We start from the raw sequence: 24,383 nt of genomic DNA, 5'->3' as shown, positions 1-24,383 counted from the left end.
GATATAATAGGTTCCTTTGCCTCTTCATGAGATGTAGTACCCCATATATTAGAACTTAAAAACCTCAGAACCAAATGCCAACAAGCAAAAATATTAAATGTATCCTTTTCAGACCAACTTGCAATAAAAATTACCCTCTGGAAAGAGTTGGAGAAACATAAATTAAAAATTAATTGGAAACAAAATAATCGAATCTTAAAGAATGACTGGATCAAAGAAGAAATCATAGAAACAATCAATTTCATTAAAGAGAATGACAACAAAGATATAATACAACAAAATTTATGGCATTCTAGTAAAATAGTAGTTAGAGAAAAGTGTCTATCTCTGAATGGTTACAGCAATAAAATAAGGAGCAGATCAATAGATTTAAGCAAGCAATTTAAAAAAATCTAGAAAATAAATGAATTAAAACTCCCCAACTTAAACACCAAATAGGAAATCCTGAGAAGTCAAAGAAGAGATAAATAAATTTTAAAGTAAAAAAAAAATTGAAATAAAATTAGGAAATAGTTTTCTGGAGAAATTAAAACACTGGTTAATTTGATTTTTTAAAAAAGATGAAAAAAAATTACTAGCATTGAAAATATAACATTAATTTATCACCAAAGAATAAATTAAAGCAATTATTAGGAACTATTTTGCCAAATTATGTGCCAACAAATTTGACAATCTAAGTGAAATGGATGAATATTTATAAAAATATAAATCTCCCACTTTAACATAAGAAGAAAGAGAATACTTAAATAAATTCATTTTAGAAAAAGAAATTGAACAATTGAATTGAATTGAAACTATCAGTGATATCCCTAAGGAAAAAAAAACCTAGGATCAGATGAATTCATAAATGAATTTTACCAAACATTTAAAAAACATTTAATTACAATACCATTTAAGTTATCTGGGAAAAGAGGCAAAGAAAGTCCTATCAAATTCTTTTTTATGAAACAAATATGGCATTTGGAAAAATGTTTGGAAGAGTTACACATGTTTATCTTATATTGGATTGCTTACTGTCTAGGGAAGGAAGGGTGGGCAGGGAGGGAAAATAATTTGGTACTCAGGGTTTTGCAGGGGTAGGTGTTGAAGGCTATCTGTGCATGTATTTTGAAAAATTTTTTAAAAAAACTATTTTTTTAAAGAAAGGAATATGGTATTAACACCTAAGCTTGGAAGAGCAAAAATAGAAAAAGAAAAATATAGACCAATTTCTCTAATGAATGTAGATGCAAAAATTTTAAATAAAATACTAGAAAGGAGATTATACTACTATATCACAAAGATCATGTACTATGACCAGGTGGGATTTATATTAGGAATGCGGGGCTGGTTCGATATTAGGAAAACTATCAGCATAACTGACCACACTATTAACAAAAACAACAACAAATGTGATTATCCCAATAGATGCAGAAAAAGTTAAAATACAATAATCATTTCTATTTAAAACAACTAGGAAGCACAGGGATAAATGGCATTTCCTTAAAACAATAAAAAATAGTTATCTAAAAACATCAGCAAGATTTAAATAATTGGAAAAATATTAATTCCTCATAGTTAGGTAGAGCCAATATAATAAAATGGCAATTCTATTTAGATTAATTTACTTGTTCATTGCCATACCAATCAAGTTCTTATAAACTAGTAAAAATAATAACAAAATTCATCTGAAAGAATAAAAGGTCAAGAATATCATGAGAATTAATTTTTTAAAAATGGCCTCACAGTAGCAGATCTCAAACTGCATGATAAAGTAGTAATCACCAAAAAAAGAAAAAAATCTGTATTGGCTCAGAAATAGAGTGCTAAAACAGCAGAATATATTAGGTTTACAATACATAGTAGTAAATGACATAGTAATCTCATGTTTGATAAATCCAAAGATCAAGCCCTATTTGACAAAAATTGCTGCGAAAACTAGAGAGCAATTTGGCAGAAATTAGGTATAATCACACAATATATATCAAGATAAGGTCAAAATAGGTACATTATTTAGACATAAAGTATGATACCATAAGCAAAAACAGGAGTATGCAATGGTTTACTTATCAGATCTATCGAGAATGGAAGAGTTTATGACCAAACAGAAATTAGAGAGTATTAAAGTAAATAAAATGTTTAATTTTGATTATGTTCAATTTTTTAAAAAATTACACAAACAAATGCAATACAACCAAGATTAGAAAAAAAGTGACAAACTGGAGGAAAATTTACAGTAAGTATCTCTGATAAAGTTCTCACTGTTCAAATATATAGAGAACTGAGTCTAATCTATAAGCATTCAAGTCATCTAAATGAAAAACGGTCACAAAATCTGAAAATGTTGTTTTCAGAAGTCAAAGATATCTATAGTCATATAAAAATACTCAATCACTATTGATTAGAAAAATGCAAATTAAAACAACTCTCAAGTACTACCTCACATCTATAAGATTGGCATTTGTGATAGAAAAGAAAAATGCTAACTCTTGGGAGGAATGGGAAAAAATGGGAAAACTAATGCACTATTGGTGGACTTTTGTACTGATCCAACCATTTTGGAGAGCAATTTAGAGCTGTGCCCAAAAGGCTTTTTTTTCCAGAAATATCACTAGTAAGTCTATATTCCAAAAAAAGACAAAGGAAAAGAAAAAATGCTTTATGCATAAAAATATTTATAGCAGCTCTTTTCATAGTGGCAAAGAATTAGATATTGAGGGGATGCATTTGAGGAATGGTTGAACAAATTATGGTGTATGATTATAAAGGAATGCTATTGTCAAATAAGAAATGGTGAGCAGGTTGGCTTCAGAAATACCTGAGGAGACTTATATGAACTGATGCAAAATAAAGTGATCAGAACAATGTTGTTCTGATCAATGACAGCAATGTTGTATGGTCAGTTGTGAATGACTTAGTTATTCTGAACAATACAGAGGTCCAAGTAAATTCCAAAGAACTTAGGATGGAAAATGCTACCCATCTCTAATGAAAGAACTAATGAAATCTGAATGCAAATTGAAACACACTTTTTTAAATTAATTTTTCTTGGGGGGTGAGTTGGTGTGTTTTCCTTTGTAACATGGCTATTATAGAAATACTTTTTATATAACTGCACATACATAATCACTATGCTTGCCTTCTCAGATTTTTCTGACTTCAAGGCTAGTGCTGTATCCACTGGATCATATAATGGTCCCTCAATTGTTTGCTTTCTCAAGGAGGAGGAAGGGAACTGAGGAAAGGAAATAATCTGGTATGCAAAATTTCAAAAAATTTATGTTAACATGTTTTTTATATGTAAATGAGAAAACACTCAAGTAAACTATTTTATTAACTGTTTTAGTTTTATATATCAATTCAATGTATTTTGCATTTAACTTTATCAGTCTCTTAATTTTCAGAACTTTTACTTTGTAATTTAATTGGGAATTTTTGATTTTTTTAAGGAATTGTATGCTCTGATAAGTGTGAAATATGTATAGAAGAATTGCACGAGTACTTGCTCGAGGGAGGTGGGGAAAGGGAGGGGAAAAAATGTGGAATACAAGATTTGGCAAGGGTGAATGTTGAAAATTCTTTTTGCATGTATTTTTAAAATAAAAAAGTTATTATTAAAAAAGTAACTATGCTCAATTGATTTCTTTTTTTGTTGATAAATATGTATGTACATATTTTATAAAATTTTTTTCTTGAAAATCACTTTAGCTGCAACCAAGGACCCCTCTATCTGTATTCTATCTCATCATTGCAATTTTCCCTGATGAAATATTCTATTGCTTCTATACTTTGATCTTTGACCCAAAAGTTTTTTAGAACTCTTTTTTTAGTTTCTAATTATTTTTTTTTTACTTCTTTAAGATCCCTTTATTAAGTGTAATTCATTGTGGCAAATAAATGAACTAGTAAGCATTTTTGTTTTTCATATTTTAGTGAAATTTTTATTTCCCGATACAGTCAGTTCTTATAAAGTTGCCATATATAACTAAAAGGTATATGAAGTCCATTGTATTGCATTTAATAACTGTCAGAGATTTATCTTTGCCAATTTTTCTAAAATGCTATTCAGGCCCTTCTTTCTTTCTTATCTTCTTTTGGTTAGACTTGTCTAGATCTGAAAGGGGTACATTAAAGTATTCCATCATTTTAATGTATTTTTTTTAAATAACTTTTTATTGATAGAACGCATCCCAGGGTAATTTTTTACAGCATTATCCCTTGCATTCACTTCTGTTCCGATTTTTCCCCTCCCTCCCTCCACCCCTTCCCCCAGATGGCAAGAGTCCTTTACATGTTGAATGGGTTGCAGTATATCCTAGATACAATATATGTGTGCAGAACCGAACAGTTTTCTTGTTGCACAGGGAGAACTGAATTCAGAAGGTATAAATAACCCGGGAAGAAAAACAAAAATGCAAGCAGTTTATATTCATTTCCCAGTGTTCTTTCTCTGGGTGTAGCTGCTTCTGTCCATCTTTGATCAATTAAGGCTCTCTTTATTGAAGAGATCCCCTTCCATCAGAATACATCCTCAAACAGTATCGTTGTTGAGGTATATAATGATCTCCTGGTTCTGCTCATTTCACTCAGCATCAGTTCATGTAAGTCTCGCCAGTCCTCTCTGTATTCATCCTGCTGGTCGTTCCTTACAGAACAATAATATTCCATAACATTCATATACCACAGTTTACTCAACCATTCTCCAATTGATGGACATCCTTTCATTTTCCAGCTTCTAGCCACTACAAACAGGGCTGCCACAAACATTTTGGCACATACAAGTCCCTTTCCTTTCTTTAGTATCTCTTTGGGGTATAAGCCCAGTAGAAACACTGCTGGATCAAAGGGTATGCACAGTTTGATAACTTTTTGAGCATAGTTCCAAATTGCTCTCCAGAATGGCTGGATGCATTCACAATTCCACCAACAATGTATCAGTGTCCCTGTTTTCCCACATCCCCTCCAACATTCCCCATTATCTTTCCCTGTCATTCTAGCCAATCTGACAGGTGTGTAGTGGATTTTAATGTTTTTTTAATCTATTTTTTCAATTAGATTATTTCCCCCACCCCAGTATTTAGAGCTATGTTATTAGGTGAATATATATTACTAATATTGGTTATTTATAACTCCTTTTAGCATAACATTTATTATAGCCTTATTTGAAATGATTACTACCTATACTTTTGTAAGTTTAGCTGAAGCATAATGAAGATTTTGTTCCAATCTTTGTTTTTTTTTTGAATGTTAAAAATTATCTTTGCATTTATTTATTTATTTTTATTCTTTTTTTTTTATTTTTATTTAATAATTACTTTATATTGACACTTGTTTCTGTTCCGATTTTTTTTTCCCTCCCTCCCTCCACCCCCTCCCCTAGATGGCAAGCAGTCCTTTATATGTTGTTCCAATCTTTGTATCAAGTCCATTCTTTATATACAACATATGATTTTCCTTTCTAACCTATCTTTTCCATTTTGAGAAAATTGATCCTAACCAGTTATGATTATTAATTATGTCTTCTAGTACTTTTTTTCTCTTTACAAAGAAATATAGAGAGATGCTGAACACTTAATATCTTAAAAGTGAATTAGCTTGTTTTTTCTTTAATGCAGTTTTTCTCTTCTTTTATCCTTGTGGGATCACTTCTTCTTGTGGGATTTCTTCTTTTCCTTTAAAGCATCGCTTTATATTCCTCTCCCAATACAAAATTGTTTTGCTTTTATTACTTCCTATAGTCCCTGTAAGACCCCTCTCTATCCTTCTCATATTCTTATCCTTACCTATTTCTTTCTGAGTTTAATATCTATGTGTGGGCTATAATTTCATTAAATCTCCTTTTATGTAAATCTGATGAAAGTGAGATTCACAGATGTTAAATTCCTCCACCCCTTCCTCTATGGTTATGAATCCTTCACATCATGCACCTATATTATGCAGTAGTGATTTTCTTACCTTTTTCTTTTCTTTCCAGTAAAGTCTCTCATGTCTATTTTTGTCTTCTCTTAAGATCATTAAAACACAACTATAAACTATTCTTCCTTCTCTTCCCTCCGTCTGCACAGCGTATTAAATTTTTTTCCCTTCTCTTTTGAATCTCTAAACCCTCTCAAGATATCTTGGGGTCTACTAGCTAGATTTTTTTCTTAAGGACCATGCCTTCCAAGGGTCCTCAAACTACGGCCTGCGGGCCAGATATAGCAGCTGAGGACGTTTATACCCCTCACTCAGGGCTATGAAGTTTCTTTATTTAAAGGCCCACAAAACAAGGGTTTTGTTTTTACTATAGTCCAGCCCTCCAACAGTCTGACTGGCCCCCTATTTTAAAAGTTTGAGGACCCATATGACCAGGATCTAGATCACTTTGGTGTAATCAAGCAATGGTAAACAGAAGTCCAAGGAATTTGGGAAAACGCAAGAATCCTGGATTCCTCTTCTACTTTATGGTTAAGTCACTTAACCTATGAGTGCCCCAGGCAAGTATGAATAGAAGCTAATGACTATAAGTAGATCTACATTACTGGAAGTAATTTCCACGATGTTCTCCTACACCTATAAAATTAGTTTCGCATCCTTTCTCCCATTTAAAAATCACTTTTAATCCAGCAGTTGCGTCTATCCCAATTCCATTGCATTGTAAGGTGGCACCTCTGGGGATTACTGATAAACCCTCCAAAGAACTGATTTCACGAAACAGAAAAAGAACACTGACAATCATTGGAGTGAAATTTAATTTCCTGGACGAAAGAGATTTGTGCTACAAACTCCACCCTCTGCATAAAGCTCCGCCCCCTTCCCGAAGGATGCACCCACTCTCCGTCAGCCTGTCACTCTCCATATCCCCCGTTCCTTCGGCGAGGCTCTTAGGATTCGCGGGACAAATCCCAGAAAGTCTCTCCACATGGGACTGACGGGTCCCAGCCCAGGCTCTGCCGCGCGGTGACGTCATCTCGGCACTTGCGCAACAGCCCCGCCTTAGGGGCGGAGGGCGGGGGAGGGGGGACCTCAGGCCGAATCCCCCTCCGTAATAACAAGCGACGCGCTCCGCGGCCACGGCTCAGTGGCTCCTCCGGCTAGTGCTGGCGGCGCCGAGGCTGCAGGAGCGACCGCCGCGGAGGCTGCCATGGAGGTCGTAGCGGCGCCAGGCGCTCAGCAGCAGGGAGGCCGCGATAGCCGGCGGAGTTAGTCGATGAGGAGCCGGCGGAGGCGGCGGGGGCGGCGGCGGCCAGGGCTCTCCATGCGCAAGCGGCGGCGGCGGCGGCGGGGGCGGCACCGGCGGTTTCTGCTCCCCGAGGAGGTAGGCGGAAGCGTCCCGTGGTGGGGAGTTCCCCCCTTGCATCCCTGGCTCTTCCTTCGTAGGGCGCCCCCTCCCACTTACTGCCACGGCTGAATAAGCCTTCTAGGTCCGTCTCCTCTCTTTCCGAACTAAGGGGGGGGGGGGGAGGAGACGGCGCCTCTGCCCGGCCCCTCTATTCCCGCCCCCTCCCTTGAGCTCTCCCCTCTCCACCGCAAACCCCCCCCACCCCGCGGCTTGGATAGCTGGGCAGTCCCTGGGGCGGGGACGCTGATTCCGAACCCCGGATGGACTTGGGGTGGGGAGGGTGGATGGGCATGGGGGTGGGGTGGGGAGGAGGTAGATGGTGTCCTCCTGGCTGCTCTGCAATAATTCCCAAAGCCAGAAGCCATTTCTGGGGAGAAGACACGCCCTGCTCCGGGGTGCGGCGCCGCTGCAAGGGCTGGGACTCGGGGTTTGGGAATTGGGAGCAACAGGAGGCCTGGTGGAGTCCTCCGTTCATCGGGCACTTTATGCCTTTGGGTAGGAACAGTCTCTCTTTGGGGGTGACGGACTGGAAGAGAATCGTGATTTAACTCAGTAGGGAGCATAAGGGGAAAGGGCTCTTTGACTAAGGGGAGCTTAGCCGGCCAGATGGCATCATTTCATGGGCTTCCACCTAAATGCCTGTAAGCCCGAGAACGTTCCGAACAACCCTCTTTGCATGCACCTTGTTTTTACCGGCTTTGTTATACTTTCTTGGTAAGAAGTTAACGTGAAGCTTAAATGCTAAAATTGGATTGATGACCTGATTTGATAGCATTCCTTCCTTTAAATATTTCTCTTTTTGGAGACAAACTAAATGTTTTGCCTTCCTTCATGTACAAAAATGATATATGTTTAACTTGGCAAGAACAGAAGTAATTGTTTTATCGTTCTATCGTTTTGTTCTTGAGGTTGTAATTGATTAGATGATGCTGCTCATCGGAAGGAGATTACAAAAGTCAGAGTTTAAGCTTGCTTTCCTTATACAGTGTTAAGGAATGTGAGGCTAGTCGTTTTAAGTACACATTCTAAATTCTTTTTTTTCTCCCATATTCTAAATTCTTGAAAATGTAGTACAAAAGTTGTAAGATAGAAGTTACTCTCAAAATATATGGACACTTGATTTTTTAAAAAGTTGTTGCTAAGTAATAGTTGAACTAAGTTTGGGTCATAGCAGACTCTAGACTTGCCACACCCACTTATTCTTAAGTGATTGGATGGTGTTTGACTAATATAAATGCTCAAAATGTTGATTGATTGAAAGAAGCATATATTTTACAATTTAAGTATATAGGCTGGAATATTTTAAAAGATCTGAAATGTTATGCTCCAAGTCAAATACTGTATTGAATTGTCCTTAGTGGTAAGTTGTCTAATAGTGTTAAACCTATTCATATTTACTAAAACAATAAAAGGACAAATATCTGCAGAGCACATGTTATAGATTCTAACTACTGGTAGTTTACAATTTGTAAAAACTAACAAAACATATGATTGCTTATTTTAAGGAAATTCACAAGTCCTGCTTTATCATTAATACATTTGCAGGGATTAAGATTCGAATTTGAGTTGATAAGATTTTAGTTGCTAGTCCTACTCATACCTAAAAATGAATCTTCTCTACACTTTACTATAGTGGCTGTCTTGTATAAAAACCTCCCAGGAAAAGAATATATATACTACCTGCCACTGCAGCCCATTCCCTTTGAGTTATGTGTTTTTCATCGAACCAATACTGTCTCTTTGCATCATCTACTTTCTGCTCTTAGTTCTGCCTCGAGCAAAATAAATGTAATTCCTCCTTTCTTTGACGGCCTTAAAATAGTCCCTCTCTAACTTGCTCTCTTTATTCAGTGTCCCTCTCATAGAGTCCATTATTGATTTTTCCGTGTGAACATTATGCCCTAAAAATTACAAATAAGAACTTGCTTTTAGTATTATTTAGACTTAAAGTTGTGATAGAGAAAATGTTTAAAAATGCAGATTAAATTTAAGTGTTCTGGAACTGATTATTAAGCTCTCAGTGGGGAAGCTATATGTTTTTAGTTCCTTCAAGTAATCCTGCTTTCAAAGCCGGTCACTTTTCTGTTTCTGCTTCACCTCTCTCTTCCCATCTTCAGTGGTTAATATCCCAAACTGATGGCTAGAACTAAGTAAGCATGGCGAAGTGGATAGAAAACTAACTTGCAAATCAGAAAAAACCTGGGTTCAAGTCAAACTTAGATAGAATTCCCGGGGACTATGTTATGCCTTATAAACCATAAAATAGCATTATGTTGTATTTTAATTTATTTTGTTAAAAATTTCCCAATTGCATTTTTATCTGATTCCTGTGCACTAGAATTGGGGATTTTTGCCTCCCTGAGTTTGATACTTCTGATGATATTTTGATCTAACAGTTTAGTAATCCTGGTGAAAAAGGAAATAAGGTTAGTGCAGCTTGGATAGGGAACTGAGGGAACTGATATTTTATTGTATAGGGCTCTCCCAGTGAGGAATTTCCCTAGGAGGGCAGGTCAGCACCTTCTCTTCTGTGAGCACAGAAAGATTAATATTCAGGTTCACACAGCTTTAGGTGTATCAGAGATAGGGAATGAATATAGGTCCTTTCTGCCTGAGGTTAGCTCGCTCTCTCCACCAAGCCATTTCATTACCGTGGACTCTAATCGGGCGTTACCTTTTAAAAAGTACATTTTATTGATTTGTTTTGTCACAATAATTTTTTAATGGAGAAAAATATCAAGTTTTCATCCCCTTCATTTTGGAATGTGCCTTGTAACAGAAAAACAGTTAAGCAAAAATACCCCATAGAATGACATTTAAATAAGGCATACAGTAGATTAATTTACTACCTTTCTGCCATGACTGTTTTTTCTCTGATATTATTATTGGTTTTTCATTGGCCTAAAAGTTGGGCTTCCTTTTAGTAGTCCCCTCATTTTCATTGTTATAGTCTCTATACGGTTCTTTTGCTATTTCACTCTGCATTAGTTCATACAGATTTTTATGTTTTCTATGAATTCTTGATTTATTTTTTTCTGCATAATAATATTCCATTAATCATGTTTTGGATTTTTTTTCCCAACCATTCCCAAGATATATAGGCACTCACATTGGTTCATTTTCCTTGGTATTACAAAAAATGCTACTGTGAAAATCTTGGTTTCTACAAGATTTTGTTTTTGTCTTTTACTTCCTCGGGTTATGTGCTTAATAATGGAATCATCTGTTCAAAGGGTATGGATAATTTCATCACTTTTACTTTTTGCACAATTCCAAATTGATTTCCTGAAAGATTGAACTAATTTACTGCTTGCTATGTATTAGTGAGCCTGTGTCTTACCTGGACAATTTTTGTTGTTTGTCAGCATGGCTGATTTTACACAGCGTGAGGTGAATCTGCAGAATTGTTTTAGTCTGAATTTCTCTTACTATTAATGATTTGGAGCATGTTTTCAAACATTTGCAAAGTATTTTTCTATATCCTTTGAATTCTTATCTTTTGGGGACTAGTTCTCAGTGTTAAATATTCATGGCTGGGTCTCTGTGTAGAATGGCTAATCACTTTTTTCTAGTTCCTAATAATATATTTTTTCATGTCAAAACCATTTTTACCATTTGTATTTTAAAATTTTGAGATTCTCTCTTGTCCCCTTCTCCTGAGATGGCAACTAATTTGATACAGGTTTTATATATATGCAGTCATACAAAATATAATACCATATTAGTCATGTGGTGAAAGAAAACAGACAAAAAATAAAGTTAAAAAATACTATCCTTCAATCTGCATTTAGACTTCATCAGTTATTTCACTAGAGGTGGGTGGATAGAATTTTTAATCATAAGTCCTTTGAGATTGTTTTGGATCTTTGTATTGCTGAGAATAGTCAAGTCCTTAACAGTTGATGATTGTATAGTATTTCTGTTATTTTATGCGGCGTTCTGGTTCTGTTCATTTCACTAATTATTTCTTAAAAGGACAAAACAAATATAGCTAATAGGGAGTGAACTTGAGAGTACAAGTCAGCTAGCCCACATTTCCATTATATTTTTATTGTTCAATCATATCTGATTCTCTGTGATCCTATTTGGAACTTTTTTCTCAAAAATACTAGAGTGATTTGCCCTTTCTTTCTCCAGCTCAGTTTATAGAGAAGGAAACTGAGGCAAACAGGGTTATGTGAATTGCCCAGGATCATAAGACTAGTAAATATCTGAGGTCAAATTTGAAGTGAAGAAGAATCTTTCTGACTCCTGGCCCAGTACTCATTGCCTTATGGCACCACCTATCTGCCCTACAGTGTGTTGAAATTATCTTAAAAATGAATTTCCTGGAGCTTTGTAGAAAATCCCAGAGTAGTTGGGAGGTATCAAAGCTGGACTCTCTTCAAGGGAGGTTTGGAACTCCCAACCCCACCCTCTAATCCAAGCGGCCCTAGGGTAATGATGGAGGCAGAAGAATGATGTGTGACGGATATTCTGTACCATTTTTACTCATTTTGGTTTTTAGATTTCTTCAAACAAGTCTATCTTTTAAAACATAATAAAACAGGGACAGTTAGGTGATGCAGTGGATGGAACATCAGCTCTAAAGTCAGAAGGACCTGAATTCAAATTTGGGCTCTCCTAGCTATGTGACCCTGGGCAAATCACTTAATGCCAATTGCCTCAGTCAAAACAACAACAACATGATAAAACAGAAAGAGTCCAGAGCGGGGGAAAAAAGTTTTTGCACAAAGGTTGATAAGAGAGAAAAGTAAGGAAATTGATCCTGAAGGTACCTGAGGTTAGAAACTAAGGATAAATAAAAATAGAAAAATAAAGTAAAAATAAATTTAAAAATAAAATAAAAAATGGATCTATAAGATTTTTATAGCAGACTCTACCGCCAATTGCAGATCTACCACATTTGAATTCTGACATCACAGTCCTTGCTATGCCAAGGCTAATGCCTAGTAAGTACTTTATTTCAGCAAAATAGTTAAAATGCATTAAGTGCTTACATTTAAATACATATGCATTGTTTTATTGAAATTAAGTTGGGAAGAATAGCTTTGCTAGACCATCTCTACTCATGAAGGACTCTGTTCTAGTGCTAACAATTTTAAGGAAGAATTGAGTATGGCCTCCTGCTCTTATTACTTATATAATTCTGGGCTAGTCACTCTGCCTTCCTTAGGTTACACATCTATAAATTGGAGTTAACAATAACTCCTGCCTCCCAGGGTAGTTGAGAGGATAAAATGAGATACTGTATTTAGAGAGTGGTTTATAAACCTTAAATCTTTCTGAATAAGAGTTTAAATTAGCATTATCTCCTAATACTAATATACTACTATAATACTAGTATAATTAGCATTATTCTCCTTAACAGAAGTAAAGTAGGTGCTGTTAATCCCCATTTTACAAATAAGAAAACTGAGACTGAAAGTTCAGTGGTCTTAGGCAGTATTGTAATTTGAGTTTTCCTGGCTCCAATTCCAATTCTCTATCCATCATATCAAGCTATTTAATCTTAGTTTTATATTTACAAAGTTGCTGGCAAGGGTATAGAGGATACACAATCCTATTGTTCATTGTTTGCAGATTATTAAAAAAGAATACCACTTTTATATATTCTCTTTCAATAAGGTATCTTGCACACATAATCAGCAAAGATTGATTATATACTCACTCTATATATGCCAGACACAAGTGTTAAGCACAGGAGATACAAATGTTAGTAAAGAATTGCATATAAAAGGAAACTTGAAAAGTAGAGAGGAGGCATAGGAAAGATGTGCCCTTGCAGGGGGCTTAATGACTAAGTCTTGAGCTTTGAGCATTACTGGTCTCAGCTTACCCAAAATAGAAATTTTTGGGAAAAATTCACCAGAAGGATCTGCTAAGAACAAAACTATGTATGTTAAAAATTATGAAATGGGTGCTTTGAAAAGCTATAACAACATAAGTAACTTTGACATTGCTTATTAAAATAAAAACAGGGAGACATGCTTATCAGAGGCATTTACTACTATCATGAAGGATGACATTCAGATAGTAGTTCTAGTTACTCAATGTTCCTGGATAATTTTGTATTGATTGCAATTGCATTAAGCCTCCTAACATTTTGTAACCATCTAAGTGAGAGCCATAGTCAGTCACTCAAAAGTCAAGCCTTCATTATTAGACACTTAGTAGGCAGGTGACCCTGGGCAAGTCACTTTACCCTTGTTTGCTGCAGATTCCTTATGTGTAAAATGGTGAAGAAAATGGCAAAGCACTCCCATGTCTTTGCCAAGAAAATCCTAAATGGGCCACAAAGAGCAGGAAATGACTGAACAACAATAACAACAAATATCATGTGTGTTTTATACATACATACATACAAATGGCAAACCTCTTTCAGTATTTTTGACAAGAAAACTCCAAATTGGGTTTCAGAGAGTTAGAACACGTTTGAAACAAATGAACAAAACAAGGTAAGGAAATGTCTTAGGGGAACCTAGAAAGACCTCTGGCATAAGGTAGGACTTTAGCAGAGATTTGGAAGTCTTTTGGACTTCACCATCATGTTTTCATGCAGAGTATCATCCTTTTCTCTCTTCCCTCTTCTGTGTGTGTGTGTGTGTGTGTGTGTGTGTGTGTGTGTGTGGTCATCTTCCCTTGTTGGATTGTCAGCTTCTTGAAGGCAGGGACTATCTTTTTCACATTCCCAGCACAGCACGGTGCCTGACATGTGGTGACTGCTCAATAAAGTATTAAGGATGGGTATGAATGGGTTGTAATTTGCACCATTAGAGTACCCACAACAAAAAAATCACCTATCTATATAAAACTTGAAGATATACATGATGCTACACAGCTGCACTTTCCACCTGGCTTTTAAATATCTTGTTTGTTTTTTAAATAAAGGTCTGTCTTTTTAGAACCTTTCCATACATGAGTTCTGTATAATCAAATCAAATTTGCACCTCTACTATTTGGAAGAAGGAAATTTACGAGAGGAAATTGATAAATCAGGTAGAGTTGCCTAGATCTTTTGAGATGGTAAACAGCTTGAGGAAGGGCACTCCAGCCTGTGTGAATCAGATGCAAAATGTGAATCCAGGTTTTACTAGTTCAGAACCTTAACAACTTGCCATGCTATCTTTATTTACATTAGGATCTTATCTTATTATTAGCTATACTTTCTAAATTGATATGTAAATATTTGGCTCCATGGGGTTTTTTTTTTTTGTTTGTTTGTTCTTTTTGCTTCCTTCCTTCGATTTTATCTCATATGAACTGCTGGCTACCTTAGTCTTCTTTCTGGATTATAACTCTAGGAACATTGAATCAGAGGACACCTGGCTTTAAATTTTTATTGTCCAACTGGAGAAGCAGAATTGCTGTATGATAGGGCAAGTAAATTTCTCTGGGCCTGGTTCCTCATCTGTGAAATGAGAGTTGAACTAGAAGACTTTTGTAGTCCTTTACATCTTTATATCTAATGATTGTGCATATTGATTATACATATATATACAGAGGTGGTTTTCACCACCCACATTTCAAATTTGCAAAACTCCAGGCATGTGCCTTCTTTTCAGTGCTTGTTAGGACATTTCAACTTTGGCCAGGAGTCTTTAATTCCTTTGTTCCTATGGCTCAGAAATCCAAATTCTCCTTTTAGATGCCAATCTCTTAGTTAGCTCATCACTATTCTTACTTCCTACTTCCATAGGTAGTTCAATTGGCAGATTCTTAATAACTATTTATCATGTGCCAGACACTGCTAGGGGCTGGGGATTCAAAACCAAAAGTGAAACAGTCCATTCTATAGGGGAGAATGTACATATGAAACTGCAAAGTAAATGTAAGGTTAATATTGGTTAGAAGACAGTGTCTTGGGGGTTGAGGAAGGGACTCAAGCAAAAGATAGTATTTAATCTGTCCCTTGAAGGAAACTTAGGATTTTAAGAGCCAGAGATGAGAAGGGAATAAACTTCAGGCTTAGAGGACAGTCAGTGCAAAGGTATTGATGCAGGTAAAGTCTTTAAAAATTGTATAAAATAATCACTGAAACTATGTTCCCTTTGATCTGCAAAGAAAGAAAGATTCAGGGTCTCCCAGGCTCCAGAGAGTCTTGAAAGAAGGCACATCCTCCAGACAGAGATAAGCAGTATTATTCAAGGGCAAATCACACACACATCATTGATCTTTTGGGGAGTCGCATCCTCATTCAGGAAACTTCAAAAAGTTTTCAAAGTGATTTTCATTCATTTGGGAGATCTGGGCCTGATATTGATAAGTATCTAGGCCTGGAGACATTGGCTTCTTTTCAACTTGGAACCTGAGCCTTACATTTCCTATTAAAGGGCAATTTTAAATTCATTTCTTTGTAGAATGTCCAAAGCAGGACTATGCCTTGTCCAGGAACCTCTCCTTGGCATAGCTGCCTGCCAGGACTCTTGCCTGCTGTGGAGAGACCCTCTTCTCAATGAAAAACCTTTTGTTATCTCTCTGCCACTGAGAATGTCAGTCTAGTCTTTGCTAGGAGCAAAGCTGACTTCTGCCGTGGCAATAACACTTCCTTTTTTCCATTAATATTTTGGGTTCGGGAATTCTTTCATGTTGAACCTGCGCCGACCAGAAAAGGATTCACACTAGTATATTGTGGGGTATGAGGAACAGTGAGGATGGCTGTTTTGGCTGACCAAAGTATATGAAGAGGGGATTATTTGTTAATAAGGTTGGAACCAGTTTGTGAAGGACTAAAAATCAAATGGAGGATTTGTATTTGATTCCAAAGGTGATAGAAATTAATTGACAAAGGACTGATATTGTTAGGCTTGTGTTTTAGGAGAATCACTTTAGCAGCTGAAAAGAGGCTGACTTGGAGAGGGGAAAGGCATGAAGCAATGAAAGCTTGGGCAGTAGTACAAATGAGCTACGAAGCTAAGCTGGCTGCTTTTTGTTATCTTCCATTGTCACTGTAAGAAGTAAGTCAGACAATACAAGCCAACTCACTAACTATTTCACAGTGTCCCAAGCTACATCCCTTTCTCCTCTCTTTTCTACTGGGAATTGGTTCTTAGCATCAGTTTTCTTTACCATCAGTCTTCTAGAATCATGACTGGTCAGGACATTGATCAGGGAGTCCTGCAGTCTTTTTCTTTACATTATTGCTTCCATGGTAATTATGTCCATTTTTCTCCTTGTTTTGTTTATTTCACATTGTATTCCTATAAATCTCAGGTTTTTCTAAGTGCTTAATGTTTGTAATTTCTTGTGGTGGCAACAGTCTTCCATTACATTCACGTTTTGTTTAGCTTGTTCCTGAGTGATGGACAGTTTGTAATTATTCGTATCTACCAAAAATGCTTCTATAAAACTTGTTGTACATAGAGGATTTTTCCTTTTGACTGAAAATGTAATTCATTTCCCTTTACAACTTGGGAGAAGTAGACTAATGAAGTTCAAGAGGTTGTTTTCTGAATCAGATTTTCATTAGATATGGAGTTACTGTTTTAAGAATATAGATTCTTGACTCCTCTGGCACAAACATAAATTCTTCCCCTTCTCCCCGGAGCAGTTAGGGTTAAGTGACTTGCCCAGGGTCACACAGCCAGGACGTGTTAAATGTCTGAGGCCATATTTGAACTCGAGTCCTCCTGACTTCAGGGCTGGTGCTCTATTACTGTGCCACCTAGCTGCCCCAAACATGAATTCTTTAAATGCAAAATACTTTTCAGAGCTACATGAAAAATGTTTAACGTATTCACTGCTGTTAATTACAGTGATTGAGTGATGATTGGCATATTCCTCATATTGTTTTCTAAAGTTGAATAGAATATAATTTTAATTACATTGGGATCCCATTATAACAATTTTTTTTAACATAATACAGGTGAAATATTCTTCAAAACATTATCTTTTCTATTATTGGAGGTGCTGTTGTAAATATTTTTGTAGATTAGGCAGAGTGTATAGATAGATTTCAATATATCAGTCCCTTAAGTAAACATGGCTACACAAATTGAATAGATGATAGCAGAAATGAGTCATTTGACTTGTTTTATATTTTAAAAATCTAATAGAACTCTTAGTTGATTCCAAATCTAGCCAATATCTTTAGATGGTTTTATATTTAGAATCACAAGAGTTCTAAAATTCAAATTTATTGCTGTATTATAAATTTGGTTTTTACATTTTAGGATGAAGACATTGTTTGAAGAAATCAAAGCATCAATTAAAAATAACTATAACCAAGACCGTTCATTTTGGAGGCCTGTCCTTCCCTGGGGAGGGGTTTTTACCATCAAAGCTGGCCGCAAAGCAGTGTCCTGTACACCACTCTATGTTGAAATAAATCTGAAAAATACCTGCACTATAGATGGATTTTTGATGTTACTATATGTCATTCTTCATGAAAATGAAAATTTCCCCAGGGAACTCTCTCTTCACTTAGGCAGAGAGTTCGTAGACTGTTTTCTTTACTTAATGGACTCATACAGTTTTACAACTGTAAAACTACTCTGGATTTGGGACAAGATGGAAAAACAGCAATACAAATCTGAAGTTCACAAAGCTTCATTAATAATTGATTTGTTTGGAAATGAACATGATAATTTTACAAAGAATCTGGAAAACCTCATGTCGACCATTCAAGAGAGTTATTGTTCAAACTGGAGATGTCCAACCCGAGTGCAGGAAGATCAGCAGCGAACAATTAACATAAAGTAAGTAGCTGAAATTAGTAGTAGAGAACGTTCCAGGATCCAGATGAATATAGAGTCAAAGGGCAGAACTACAAGATAGAAATGGAAAGAGGGGGACAAGCTGAGAGAGGAAGAGACCTCTCTATGGACCAGGGAAAGAAAACCAAGATGCACAAAGCTACCCTATGTTTTTATATACATATGTGCCAGCATTTAATAAATCTTCATTGACTGACACCAGAAAGGGAACTTGGATCCCATTCCAGAAAAATAGCATAATATTTTGTTTACAAAGGGAAAAATGAAGTCATATTCCATAATTTTGAGAAGTTACAGTCTAAATGCATTTTCCTGTCTTTGGGACAGTTCTAGTTTTTAAGGTAGGAAATTTTTTTTATAAATACAGCATGAATTATAAGTTGCCCTGGAAACAGGCATGCTTTGACTAAAGATATCTTAATTCAGTGGGAATAAAATCTTTTTGTTTATTCATCCACACATATTGTTTTAGTTTGCATATAAAGAAATTCAACAGATTTTATTTTCTCCTTGTGAGCCTTCTAAAAAAAACTGAGATGATATTTGTACAAAAAGTTAAATATATCCTTTCTCTAGTATGTTTTTATTGAACTGTTATAAATGTTTTCTTCTTTTGTAAACAAGTTCTTCATACAGTTTATTACTATCCATTAAATTTTGTATTTTTAGTATACATTTGTAGTGACTACAATTATTGTATAAAACATCTTAGATATGTAAGAGAAAATTCTAGTATTTCCTTTTTGCATGGTGCTTTTAATTTTCTTTTTCTTTAAATTTTTTTTTTATTAAAGCTTTTTATTTTCAAAGCATACATGGATAATTTTTCAACATTGACCCTTACAAAACTGTTGTGTTCCAAATTTTCCCCCCTTCCCTCGACCCTTTCCCCTCGATGGCAAGTAATCCAATATATATTAAATGTGTGCAATTCTTCTATACATATTTCTACAATTATTGTGCTGGTGCTTTTAAATTTTAAAGCACATCATTATCCATCTCATTTTGTCTGTACAACTCTCCTAAATGTATAAACAAATTAAGTTACCTATACTACCATGGCTATAGTGGAAGAAAGTCTGCTGAGTCTGTCGCTTACTGTAAACATTAGACTAGTCCAGATTGCTTCTTTGGAATATTTTTTAAAATTGATTTTAAAGTTCTTTTAACAACAACAACATTTTAGAATCAAGAATATTGTGTTGAGGTATTAGTGTTTTGGAAAAGTTAAAGAAATGTTAAAGGCATTATCTTATTCAAATTATTAGAATATTATCTTAAAATGCAATAAGAACTTCTTTATACTTCTAAATACAAAATTTTACTTATTTCATAATTGTTTCAGTCCTCCCCAAGAAATACCCCATGGAAATTTGATTCGATTGGCTGTGGATGAATTATTTTGTTCCAAGATAGAACTATGTGAAGAACAAGGGTGAGTATTTTGCTAACTGTTTAAAGGTAATCTGTTATAAATCTGTTATATGCTGTTTATAGGGAAACATATGTAAACTCTTAGATTTTATTATGTTCTATTGTTACATATATTGTTGTTCTATTGTATTAGATGCTGATGTATGTAATTATAACTCCATTTTTCTCCATTAATGAGTAGATACCTTGGTTAAACAAAACCCAACCAATCAAGGAGGACCCCCAGTTAACTGGATATTTTTTCTGCTCTCCCAGATTTAGGAAAAAAGAGGTAAATGACAAAAAGAGAAAAAGAAAAGATTTAATAAAAAATAATAATTTATAGACGCTATCCTAGAACCAATGTATTCATTAGTCTAGACTCCTACATTTCAGAATAACCCTAAGAAGGTACAAGGTTTCATTTATCATGAAAAAAGGGTTAAAATATATTTGGTATACTATCTTTACTACGTCAGGAAAATAAACTTTTATATTTTAGACAAATGTTTAATTACATTGAAGCAAAAAAATTTATGGTTCATTTAAAGTAATCATAAAATGTAAGTGATGTCAAGTCCAAAGCATTCTAGTTAATATTTTACTTTTGTGTCTCTTTGTAGTTTTCTAATTAGTATGCAGTAAAAACTTTATAAAGCCAACAACTTCTGAGGGAAAACAGCTTTTCATATATTAATAGGTACAATATTTGTAAAATGAAGCAAATAAGAGAATTCATTCAGGCTATGGGAAATTCTTAGAAGGTCATCTTACCTCTTTATATACTCAAACCAGTCCAGTAAGAAGAAAATATATTTCCAAATTCTAAAATCTTAATAATCAACTTGTGGCCGGATTTTTGTTTTTTAATCTGTGTACCTTGAGCACAGTGCCTGGGATATACTGTGTGCTTAATGTAAATTCTCATTGGTTCTTGCTAAATAAACAAAAATCATAAAATAATTATGTTTCCATGGGTTTCATCTTTAATAAATGCCATTTATTTGGTGTTTCAAAGTACGTATGGTACATTATTTGACCTTCACAACAGATTAATACTAAAAGTATTATCACTCTTTTACAGATGAGAAACTGAGGCTTGAAAGGTTAAAGTGACTTGTTCAGGGTTACAGTGCTTCTAAGTATAAGAGGTAGAGTTTTAATGCTAGTCTTTGCTGACAGCAACTAGCATTCTTTCCAAGCTATCGTGCTGTCCCATTATTAGTTACTCTAGGGACTTTAACATTTAGTAGAAACTGTTGAGGGGAAAAAAAAGAAATGTTAAATATGAGTAAATAGATCTATTCCAGTACATAAAGTTAAAGACTTTTGAAAAATTAAAGTTACAACACAACAATTCCAGAAGTGTTGAAAAGATTGTGTGGTGAGTGAAATAATTCCTTATTTTTCATTTTAGCTGTGGTGGGCTAAGAGAATTTTCCCAGCGAGTTTTCTGCCATGGAGCACCACCTTTTGTTGTCTTAAATATGCAGCACTGGAAATCTGAAGATCTGGCATATGTACCATATTACTTGGATTTATCTGATCACAAGTAAGTACTATTTTGTGTTTTATAAAACAATTGAAAATGGAATTTCAGTTCAATTTTTCCTATTTATTCATGATTTTAAATAGGCCTAAAGAAGGGATTGTGATTGAAGAGTCATTGCTGAATTCCCTTTTTATTCAAAATGAGTTTTTAGATTACTACAAGTAAGTGTAGTTTTATTTTTTTTCCAGTTCAGTGATATAGTAGGTACTTACTTAACAAAGAGACTAATATCTATTAGTTATAGAATTTTATAGGGTTAAAACTTAGACAAACAAATTGAGAAATCCAGAATCCTTATAAGACTTTGGTTTACAAAGTTTTCTATGATTCATTATGATTTGTTAAAATCTTTTACTATTGTGGTTAATCCCTCAATATACATATCATAAATCACATCTTGTCATTCCATATGATTTTTGTCCATATCTTTCTGCACATCTTCCTTATAGGACATACCCATTGAGTTCTAGATACTTTTGTTTGAGTCTTTTAATATTTTGATGAGGCTTATCGCTTATTCTTGCTACAAATATTAACTACATTAAGATATATGTTAAAAAGTGCATTTTAGAAATTTTTAAGTTTTAGCCACATCACCACACACATTTCATAAATTAGAAAGATGAGCATTCTTTTCTGGGATTCAGACAATCAAAACATAGTTTTCTGATAACTAGGCTAAACATTTAAAGTTGAATGATTTATCTTTTTAATGAAAAAGGCTATTAAAATAATTTTAAATAAATGTACTTTTAAATTTATTTTAATTTTCAGGTATTTGTTGGAAGGTGCCACATTATTTAACAAAGAGGAACATCATTATTCTGCAGCTTTCCAGATTGATGGATATTGGATGCACTATGATGGCCTCAGAAATGTGAATTTAATTTTGTTAAATAAACCACCAGAGTTTCTCCTCTTGTCATCGTTGGTTTATATTCGAGCAACAGAAAAATAAATATAGACTGATGCTAAATTAAATTGTGTTCCCTCCTGCCCCTCCCCTCCAAATTAAGGGCTCTTATTTTCTGTTTACTTGGTATCCAAGAAAATTGTTGAACTATAGTAGTTTCAGAGTTGTATTATCCCATGTTAAGCCCCAGGTATATGTTTTATATAGAGAAAAAACTATGCAAAATGTTTGTAATTCTTTTTATATTTCCTGATTTATTTTTATACAAGGATATTTAATGTTGAAATAAAAATTTCTTGTAGACTGAATTTTGTATTCATATGTACATCAGATCTGTTGAAATTAATGTATCTTTATGCCCCCAAAATTGCATTTATAGTTAAAATTCTTCAATTCTGAATCAACAATTGGGAAAAGCCAGATTAAAATTTACTCAAAGTTTAGAACACTTTGATAGTATAAAATTGAGCTGAGTTGGGAAATGTGTCTTTGCATTTCTGCTTCACCTCATTTCACCCACAACCCAGAGTGCGTTATGAAATCAGCTAGGTATTGTTTGAATATGTAATTGTCAGTGTCTTAACTATTTTTATCCATTTTTTTCTGTCCTAAAAATATCAAATTTTTAAACATTTTATAAATATATGTGTGTACCTGTGATTCTTATGCATGGGCTTTGAATTCTTTTTCTTAAATATTGCTAAGAGAATTTTGAACCAGCTTCTCAAGTATTACAGTCCTTGCTAACTAATTTTAAGTATTAATTCCCAGGGAAGTATTACTAATAATTATATAACCATCGCAAAAATGTCTTGTTTCAAAATTAAATATAAATAGAAGCTATAAGAGTGATAAATGTGCTCTATTAGATATTAAAGTAGACAGATTTATTTCTCATGCTAGTATAAATGTAAGCAGTGTGCTTTATTTTGTTGAAATGACTAAAAGGAAAACTTGAAATTAGAATTTTTGTTTTTGTTATTTGTCCTAAATCTGAATATTAATAATCAGAAACAAAAATATATATACTTTGGATATACAAGTGTCCTTGCTTGGTGAATTAATAGTTTTAACAGTTTGGATTTTGGATATCCCACTCCCAAATTTACATTTATCAGAATATAAGACCTCAAGAATCTTATCTTATTATTAATTCAGTTGAGAAGAAGAAGATTTTCTAGGAACCATAGAAGCTACAATTGGCTTAACATTCATTTGGGCAAATTTTTTTAGAAATAAATTCTACTCCTAATACTACACAGTTTACTTCCATAGTGTAATATTTTTTATTAAATGAATTCTCAAATTGCCATTGTGGTCAGATTGGTATTTCAGAATGCAGCTAAGTTGGGGGAAAATAGAACACAAAATGAAAGTATTTAGACAAAAGATAAAACTGGGGTTGAGCAATCACTTTTACCAAAAAAAAAAAAGAAAAAGAAAAAATGTATGATTCCTTATTGTATTTTTAAAAGAATTTGATATCTAGTCAAACTTTACTGAACAAACCAAGGTACATTTGGTACTACTCTGGGTTAAAAAGATTAAAAGTAATAGCTTACATTTATATAGTGCTGTAATGGTGGGGTAAAGGAATTATATTCCCTAAAAGAGAGGATACAGATAATACAAAAATTGAGTCTTTACTAAGATTATGCTTAAAATGCAGATTTTACTCAATATTTTGCACCTTATTTAAAATAAATACTTGATGCTAGTTGTTACAAAATGGTGACTTACCTACCTCACAGGGTTGTTGTGAGGATGAAGATAATGTTTGTAAACCTTAACCATCCTGAAAGGTGCTAATAAAAAAAAAAACTGATTTTTTTTTCTCTTTCATATATGAGTATGAGTCAGTTTATTTCCTACTTCTTTATCTACTTGTTAAACAATAGCTGTGTATTGGGGGCTGAATTTAATACAGAATAATATAACAAATAAAAAAGTGTTCCCAAATAAATTGCAAAAGGATGAAAATTATGAAATGGCTTAAATTGGCTAATAACAAGCAAACAAGCATTTTTTAAACATTTACTATACACTGCACACTAGGGTTACAGAATCAAAAAGTAATCCTTGCCCTCAAGCATAGAGATGACATTTTCTGTCCATCTCTCCCCCTCAAATTTTAAAAAATATCTTTAATGTTAATATAGTATTTTTCCATTTTACATGTAACTTTTTTTTAAACGTTCACTTTTTAAAAATTCTTTTTCATTCTTTCAAACAATTTTATATAAACTAACAAGTTGTCATGTAAAAACATTTTCTTTTTAGCCATGTTGTGGAAAAAAAAAAAACCAAACCAAAAGAAAAGGTTAAAAAACACTATTTCAAATAGCGTTCAGATTTCATCAGGTCTTTCTCTCGAGGTAGATATTTTTCATCATGGGGCATTTGGAATTGTCTTGAATCATTGTATTATTGAGAATAGCCAACTCATTCACAGTTGATCATCCTATAGTATTACTATTACTATGTACAATG

At 34.3% G+C, this 24,383-nt stretch overlaps 1 protein-coding gene across 1 annotated transcript; it reads left to right on the top strand.

The window, feature by feature from the left end:
- Positions 1-7,199: 7,199 nt before the first annotated feature.
- Positions 7,200-23,735, top strand: C2H14orf28 (chromosome 2 C14orf28 homolog). Its single transcript, XM_051977713.1, has 5 exons — positions 7,200-7,276; positions 17,473-17,997; positions 19,361-19,450; positions 20,846-20,980; positions 21,755-23,735. The coding sequence occupies exons 2-5, from the start codon at positions 17,474-17,476 to the stop codon at positions 21,936-21,938; spliced, it is 933 nt and encodes a 310-aa protein (XP_051833673.1). The 5' UTR covers positions 7,200-7,276; position 17,473; the 3' UTR covers positions 21,939-23,735.
- The last annotated feature ends 648 nt before the right edge of the window (positions 23,736-24,383 follow it).

This window comes from Antechinus flavipes, chromosome 2 (assembly GCF_016432865.1).
Source record: "Antechinus flavipes isolate AdamAnt ecotype Samford, QLD, Australia chromosome 2, AdamAnt_v2, whole genome shotgun sequence".
NCBI lineage: Eukaryota > Metazoa > Chordata > Mammalia > Dasyuromorphia > Dasyuridae > Antechinus > Antechinus flavipes.
Note: the sequence above shows the minus strand (reverse complement) of the source record. Positions and strands in the feature narration are given on the sequence as shown.

Excerpts from the sequence above, each read along its gene's own strand:
- C2H14orf28 (XM_051977713.1), top strand. The coding sequence starts at position 17,474 with ATGAAGACATTGTTTGAAGAAATCAAAGCATCAATTAAAAATAACTAT. Across the intron at positions 17,998-19,360 it reads CAGCGAACAATTAACATAAA|TCCTCCCCAAGAAATACCCC; the intron begins GTAAGTAGCTGA and ends TAATTGTTTCAG. Across the intron at positions 19,451-20,845 it reads GAACTATGTGAAGAACAAGG|CTGTGGTGGGCTAAGAGAAT; the intron begins GTGAGTATTTTG and ends TTTTCATTTTAG.